This window comes from Myotis davidii, unplaced genomic scaffold (assembly GCF_000327345.1).
Source record: "Myotis davidii unplaced genomic scaffold, ASM32734v1 scaffold3, whole genome shotgun sequence".
Lineage (NCBI taxonomy): Eukaryota > Metazoa > Chordata > Mammalia > Chiroptera > Vespertilionidae > Myotis > Myotis davidii.
Window position 1 is genome coordinate 1,554,109 of NW_006295062.1, and position 7,432 is coordinate 1,561,540.

At 56.9% G+C, this 7,432-nt stretch overlaps 2 protein-coding genes across 3 annotated transcripts in view; one reads left to right on the forward strand and one right to left on the reverse strand.

Moving 5' to 3' along the window:
- Positions 1-1,352: 1,352 nt before the first annotated feature.
- Positions 1,353-3,934, forward strand: TMEM37 (transmembrane protein 37). Of its 2 annotated transcripts, none has more exons than XM_015567779.1 (2): positions 1,353-1,653; positions 2,168-3,934. In XM_015567779.1, the coding sequence occupies exons 1-2, from the start codon at positions 1,633-1,635 to the stop codon at positions 2,768-2,770; spliced, it is 624 nt and encodes a 207-aa protein (XP_015423265.1). In that variant the 5' UTR covers positions 1,353-1,632; the 3' UTR covers positions 2,771-3,934. The 2 variants fall into 2 exon arrangements, with proteins under 2 accessions (XP_015423265.1, XP_006769728.1); XM_006769665.2 differs by lacking the exon at positions 1,353-1,653 and adding an exon at positions 1,685-1,957 and having other exon boundaries at positions 2,198-3,934.
- A 1,037-nt stretch (positions 3,935-4,971) lies between these two features.
- SCTR (secretin receptor) overlaps positions 4,972-7,432 on the reverse strand; it is a 71,100-nt gene continuing 68,639 nt past the window's right edge. Inside the window, exons 12-13 of the mRNA XM_006769684.1 lie at positions 6,457-6,498; positions 4,972-5,401 (exon numbers count right to left, since the gene is read on the reverse strand). Coding sequence (XP_006769747.1) covers positions 5,231-5,401; positions 6,457-6,498 — 213 coding nt within the window. The 3' untranslated portion in view covers positions 4,972-5,230. The remainder of the gene's footprint in view (positions 5,402-6,456; positions 6,499-7,432) is intronic.

The window sequence follows — 7,432 nt, forward strand, 5'->3', positions numbered from 1 at the left end:
GACCAGTTTGTAGACAGAGGTTTCAGTTTCCTTGGTTTGTTTCTTAGCAGCACAGCCGGTTTTTCTAAAGCTCCCCAATATGAACCCCCGGATCCCCACAGTCTCCAGCCCGTAATGGATCTGTTAGTTGGAGGGAGGAAGGGCCCGGAGGCAGCTTCCCCTACTCCCCTGGAAGCCCCCATCAGAAGCAGGGGGACACAGTTTGAGAACCACAGCCCAGGCTCCTGCCTGGGAGCTCTATGCTGCCCCAAGGCTGCCTTTGTCCTGACAGCTTGGGTCCCCCTCCGCACTCTCTGCTGAGCCCCTAACACAAGGCCCTGCGCTGGGAAGGCCCCAGCTGGTGCTTACGAGCACCTCATCCTCTGCACCCCATCAGTCGTCGGCAGCTGTGACAGGCTCTATGGTGATTTAGGTGCGTGAGCTTGGGCAAGTCACCTGACCTCTGCATGACAGTTTCTTTCCTTGCATGGAGCTTCCTACCCTACCAGCCTCACAGGTTTAGGAGTAAAATAGGACCCTGCCGAAGCAGAAGTGCAGAAAGCAAACGAGGTCCTTCTTCATGTAACCCTGGGACTGAACTTAGCAGTAGCTCCTGCTCACCTCTGCAAGTTAGCAGCCAGCCTGATGGTCTTCTAGGTCTCTACCCACAGGACTGTGCCAGGAGCGTGGCTTTGCTAGATGTCCCTCGCTGAGAGGTTGTGGCCTGGACTTGCTTCTGGAAGCCTCCCTTTGCACCTGGTGCAGGGTGTCTCCACTGCCCCGTTCAGTTCCCCAGCATCGGCTGCCATGAGCTGTCTTGCTTTGCTTACCTCCCCAAGGGGTGTGTAACCTGGGCTGCTTTGACATACACTGGCTGGAGGGAGACCTGAGTTTAAAGGCAGATTCAGGTGGAAGTGACAGTGGTGGCACACTTGACCGTTCACTTATCCCAGGGCTCTTCTTGCACACCCAGTGTGCCGGGTACTGGGGACATAGTTTCTCACGGGAAGGTAGATAATATGTAATACAAGTCAGAAGGGAATGGATAACTTGTGATCAGACCGGTGGAGAAAACAGATGCCTGATGGGAAGTTTCAGGAGGGGACCCGGCAGGCAGAAAAGACGTGTCTGACATTTTTGAAGAGCGGAGAAAGGGGGCGACTGGAGCAGATCCTTTCAGGTGGAGGGCCAGTAGGTCTGAGGGAAGAAAGTGCTAGGCGTGGCCTAGGCCTGGAGGGAGAGCTGCTGTGCCTGAGTGAGGTGGCCAGGGGGAGACCACGGGGGCGAAGCTGGAGAGGGAGACAGGGCGGATCTGCAGCGCTGGGTGCTGGGTAAGGAATGTACTCTGAAGTGCTTCTTTGGCTTCCTGGGCTGGTGGTTGGGAATGGCACTGGGTGGTGTCTCAGGGATGTGAGATAAGGAACACCTCACTGGGTACCTGGCTCAGCTTGTCAGAGAGGTTGGGCGGGGGATGGGGGTGGGGGGCAGACACCTGTGCCGAAACCAGAGGCTAAAGAAGAGCCTCAGGGGCTCCCCCCCCCCACCCCCCAGAAGCTGCTAGAACAGAAAGTCTGGTTGGCAAGTCCAGGGAGGGGCTGAGCAAGACTGAAGGGCAAGGTGCAAACATCACCGTCAGCACTGAGGAAAAAGTTAATGGGACGGCGGCCGGGGCAGAGTGTGGAAAGGGCAGAAGCGGCGGGTGGGGGTTAGGAGGAAACTGGACCTGTACTGGGGGAGTCCTGGTGAGAGAGGAAACGGCCGTGGATTATGTTCCACTTATTTTACAACCTCAGCCTTCCAGGCAGTTTTCTTGTTTTGCTTATAAAGAAACGCAGGCCAGCTGCAAGCTCAAGGTCACACTAGCCAGGCCAGACAGGTTTTCCAAATTCAGAAGGGAGTAGGATTCGCCAGCCAATAGAATTTGGATTCCTTCCTCATGAAGATCATTGAAGAAAAGTCAGGGAACCCTTCGGGCCTGGTAAATGACTGGACAATGCGTGTAGGTCTCAGATGGAGAACGGGGAACAGGTAGAAGGGGAAAGGTCCCCCGAGAAGGAGGAGCTGGGCAGGAGGCTGAGTAAGGGCCATATTCCAGGCTTCGTGGGGGCGGAGCAGAAGTCATGGCTGTGGGAAGTGGAGGCGTGGTCAGGGTCTTCCCTGCACAGGTTGGAGGGGTGGCGGGGCCCTCCCTGACATGCCACCTCTGTGTATCTTCCAGGCCCAGAGGCTGCTGGGCCAACGGAGGCCCCGCCGGTCCTTCTTCGAATCCTTCATCCGGACCCTCATCATCGTGTGTGCTGCGCTGGCCGTGGTCCTCTCCTCTGTCTCCATCTGTGACGGTCACTGGCTCCTGGCTGGGGACCGCCTCTTCGGGCTATGGCACTTCTGCACCAGCTCCAACCAAACTGGGCCACACTGCCTCAGAGACCTGAGTCGGGCCCGCGTGCCAGGGCTGGCTGAGGGCATGGTGCTGGCCCGCAGCATGGGCGCCTTGGCCGTGGTGGCTGCCATTTTTGGCCTGGAGCTCCTCATGGTGTCCCAGGTGTGCGAGGACCTCCACTCACGGCGCAAGTGGGCCCTGGGCTGCGTCCTGCTCCTCGTCTCGTTTGCCCTCTCCTCTGCGGGGCTCCTGAGCTTTGTGATCCTCCTCAGGAACCAGGTCATGCTCACCGGCTTCACCCTCATGTTCTGGTGCCAGTTCACTGCCTCCTTCCTCCTCTTCCTGAACGCCATCAGCGGCCTTCACGTCAACAGCATCAGCCACCCCTGGGGCCAGCTGAGGGAATTTTAGGCCCTCCTCCAAGGACATTGGGTTCCACAACAAAGTGGTCAAGTCGTGACTTCTGGTGGGGGTAGGGGTGGGACAATGACCTTGGAACTGCTGCCTCTTACCCAGTAACCTTTGGGGGGGGTCAGCCAGAAATGGCCCAGGGCCCTGTGCCCCGGGCCAGAGGCCAGGAGCGTGCCTCCAGGCCACCAACTGCACAAGTGTAGCCAAGTTACTAGCATGTAGATTGTAGGACACATTGTAAAATCCTTTTCTCGAATCCTCCTTCCCAGGACGGGAATCGATGCGGAAGCAGCTCAGGTAGCTGGTGCCTGGGCTGGCTGTGCAGCCAGGTGCTGTTCACACCTGCTTCCGGCTCTGTGCTGGGAGACCAGCTGCAGGGGCCCTGGGGCCTCCGCGGTGGCTCAGAGTGGATCGCCTTCCCGCTAAGGGTGTCCAGCCGAGCCCAGGACTTCCTTCCACCAACTCAGGCGGCCTCTGGGCACGCCTCTGCGTTAGCTTTGGTCATGCCAGGGAGGCAGAATTCAGGCTTCCCTCAGAATTTCTTGCACCTGGTAGTTTTTCAAACCATTTTACTTGATTCGACCCCTGCCCTTTGGGGAACTCTATAATCCCTCCCATTGGGGATTCTAACCCCCACTTCCAGCAGCTGGTTGTCTCCTCTGGGGGCTCTGCCTGTGGGATTCCTGCCTGATCTCTTTGAGTAGAGTTTGGAGCAAGCCTTCCAGAAAGGTCCACCTGACTTCTAATGCGCAGCGCTCGCTCCCTGAGGCAGGTGTGCGTGCCCGGCTTTGGCAAGGACCAGGCAGCCTGAGGTGCACCGTCTCTGATCCCAGAACACACTCAGAGAGCAGCTGCTGGACCCTGGGTGATGGTTAAACTGAAGATGCTCGCAGGTGAAGGGGACCAGGAACCAGTGAAGACTTCCATCTCACCAGCAGATCAGTGTTTGGGGCATTCAATGGCCCCCTTTCCAGTGCCTTTGTGCCCTCAGCCCACTTCATCCACCCCAGCCCTCCCGCTCCCCTACCGAATGAAGTCTGGCCTGCCCTGGCTCACTCTGCCAGCCACTGGGTGTATGAGTTTTGGTCACTCAGTTTCCCTTCCTGGGCTGGGCTGAGTGCTTGTACCTACCTCTTATGTTTTTTAAAAACTTTTATTCCAAAATGCACAGTCTGTGGAGATGGCTCCAGAAAGGTACTGTGGACCAATCGGTAATTGGAGGGCAGAGCTCATCAACCGCGTAGGCTGGGTTCTTAGCCCTGGAAGTGGGCACCTGGCCTTTCACCAGGAGCAGTCTTCAAGGGGCAAAAGGTGACCTTGTCTCTGCAGAGGTGCAGAGGTGGGGGCCAGGGCCAAAGAGGGATAGCACTCACCCAGGGCCACCCAGGGCCAGGACTAGAGCTGGACCACTCACCAGCAAGATGCTCTTTTTCTACAGTGGGGGGCGGGGTCTCCACTCTGTCCAGATGCATGGGCCAAAGAGCACTGGTAGTTTTTGTTTTGTAAACGGATTTAAATATTGAGCACTCTTTAATCCTCACAAGGCTGGTGGCAAGGGAGTGTTGTTAGTCAAGGGAACTGAAATCCAGAGAGGAAAGGGTGAGACTAAAATCCCCAATGGGAGGGGGAGACAGCCTTGGAGCATGGGGACTTGAGACCTAAAGCCCTGGACTGGGCTTCTGCCCCCTCCTGGCCTAGTAGCTTGGGCAAGTCACAGGGCCTGGTTGAACCTGCTTCACTTCTATCGAATGGTATAATGCCCCCTCTCCTGCTCTCCCTGCCTTGGGGGCCCAGGATAACTGACTGACAGGGCAGTAAGGCGGAGGGATGCCTCAGACCATGTCAGGGCTACTAAAGGGGAGCTGGGTCCTGGGGCTGTCCTGGCCTCCCCTGGGACTTGCTTAGATTAATTCAGTCATCTTGAAGGCTCTAGGTCAGTGGTTCTCAACCTTGGCTGCACATTAGAATCACCTGGGAATCTTTTTAAAATCCTGATTTCTGGGCCTCATCCTCCAGAAATTCTGTTTCTTTGTTACTAATGTTGTGGTCCCACTTTGATATCTCATGTTTCCAGCGCTTCTAAGTTTGTCCCTGAAAATGAGCAGGGGACCAGGGAAGCCCCTCCTCCAGGAAGCAGTAGGGAGTGGACCAGAGCATCCTCCCTCACCTGTATCAAGGACAAGGAGACTGACCACACCAAATCTCACCTCAGTTCCCATTTATTTTCCTCCTCCCTTCTCAGACCCCTGAGCTGCTCTCCCACTCCCTGTCCCATGCTGCCCAGGTTCCTTCTGTTGAGTTCTGAGGGACTCTCACCCTCCAACCAGGGCCTGGAGAAGAGGTCACTAGTCGCAGGAGAAAGCCTATGCTGCCTGGGGGGAGGTGGGCTGTCCCGAAGCAGTGTCCTGCTCTCTCAGGACCCAGCGTGGCCTATGTCCACGGTGGCCCTGCTCCAACCTCTCAGATGACGCTGGCCCTGCAGGTGCCCCGGCTCGGCTCCGAGGGGCTGGCCTTGGTGCTGTGGGTGAGGCTGCTGGTGCCGACGCTAGAGGAGTTGCTGAGGGGCATGGGGCGCAGTGGACGCTCACGCAGGTGCCACTGCCGCCACTTCTTCTGAACCTCCAGCTGCACCTGTCCCGGAGACCAGCCGTCAGCCCAGGAGGGAACAGCAAGAAGGGCCCGGGGCCTAGAGTCCTGCTCACCCCTGGGGCCTCTGCACGGTCCTGCCACTCCTGCCCAGGAGTCATGCCTCCCCACCTGCAGGCCACTCGAATTGACCAGCTCCAACCCCGATGTCCATGGGGTACTGAGGGCCCTTCCCTGGGCACGATCACCTGCCATCTCACTACAAATGTCCTGAAGGGCTTGTCGTTGTCACACTAGCTCCAGGACACCAACATCCACATCATCCCATGGGACAACGGGACACGTTCCCAGGAGGCCACCCTAGCTCAGCTAATCTGAGGGCCAGAGAGCTGCTCTGGAAATTTCCCCATGACCCCGCTGTAGCAGCCGCATCTTTGAGGCTGGGCTTGGCTCATTCTGGGAAACGCCAGAAGTTATCCCCATTAGAGTGTGCGAAGCAGACAGATGGCCAGCAGTCACAGAAAGGCCTGACTCACGTGCCATGCCGTGTTCACTAGTGATTACCCAGCTTCTGTGCCAGGAACCTCATGTCCTGACCCAAATGCTGGGTCAGGGCACAGGCCTCAAGGCAAGCGACCAGGCACCAAGGAGTCAATGGCCACTGGGAGCCTGTGAGTTGGCGGAAGTGTCATTTTAGTTACTCATTTTACAGATGGGAAGACTGAAGCTCAGAGTGAGGCAGTGACAGGTCACTGTCCAGCCAGGAGCCTGGCTTCGGGGGGTGGGGTGTGCCTGCACTCTCCTCCATTTCCTGACTTTCCCAGGATAAGCATCCGCTGTAAAGCTTGTTAAAAGCGTCCCAGGCTCCAACCCAGGCCATTTTTGCTGACTGGAAACTGGGGGTAGGGCCCAGCAATTGTTTACCAAGCCTTCCAGGTGATTCTGTTGCTCCCATGAAGTGACTCAGACTCTGTGAAGACAGGCCCAAGTCCGGACACCACGGCCTGCCCTGCCCACACCACCCTTTCCAGGCAGCTCACTCTAACCTGGAATCCAGTGACTGGGAGCCCCTCCAGGTGCTAAGCAGCCCGAGCACTCACCTCCCCGTTGAGGAAGCAGTAGAGGACGGCCACCACCAGGCCCTGTGGAGGGACAGGTCAGCAGGGTTAGTGCCCAGCACTCACCTCCCTCTGACCTCTTCCTCAGCTCTCCCATCACCAGACCAGGTTCCCCCCATCTGCCCTTGGGGCCATCCATGTGACACCCTGGGCCCTGGGTGGGCTCAAGTTCAAGACAAGCAGGGCTTCCCACCGGAACTGCCATCTTCCCGTAATTCGCCAAAAAGACTAACACAAAGGGAAAGACAGGCCCTGCTACACGTTCTCTTGGAAAACACGAAGTTGTTCCTTGAACCACATATGTGCGAATCTACGAGAAAGGCGATGTTGCTGCCTTCAAGGGCACTGTTCAAAAAGGATGCCCCACGGATGTTCCCAGGGCAAACGGAAGGGCTGCAGCGTCACCCAGCAAGCGTGGGCATTGCAAACAAACAAGGGCAAGAGAATGAAAGTAGGAGTTGAGCATATCAAGCCTCCAAGAGCGAGAGAGCTTCCTGAAACGTAAAGGAAAATGTTCAGAACGAGAAGGAAGCCAAACAGAAAGGTGCCTGGGCTCAACTGAGGTAGCTGCTCCGCCCAGAGCAGCTCCCGGTGAGAACCAACACAGCGGAGCCTGGGCCGAGGGAGCCCCCTACCTGGGAGCTCATGGCATGACAGGTGTAAAGAATCAAAAGACCTTTGTTCTGTTCAAAATGTTGTTTTCACTTGAATAGAAGAATGGTGTCCCTCCCCCAAAGAAATATTTAACGGAAAAAAAGATAAGCTGGAGATGTTTAAACATGGCCAACTATTCAAACTGAAAAATAAATGTGCCGATGTGTGGTCAGAATAAGCCTGGGTGCACTCAGCCAGCCGTGGGCGTGACCTTCCCCGCTAACGGACAGGTGAATGCATCTCCTGGGGCAGGGGCCTCCGGGCCACATCTGATTCGTGTTCCCTGGCGTGGTGGGGGAGGTCC

Excerpts from the sequence above, each read along its gene's own strand:
- TMEM37 (XM_015567779.1), top strand. The coding sequence starts at position 1,633 with ATGGGACGGCGGCCGGGGCAG. Across the intron at positions 1,654-2,167 it reads TGGGACGGCGGCCGGGGCAG|CCTGACATGCCACCTCTGTG; the intron begins AGTGTGGAAAGG and ends GGCGGGGCCCTC.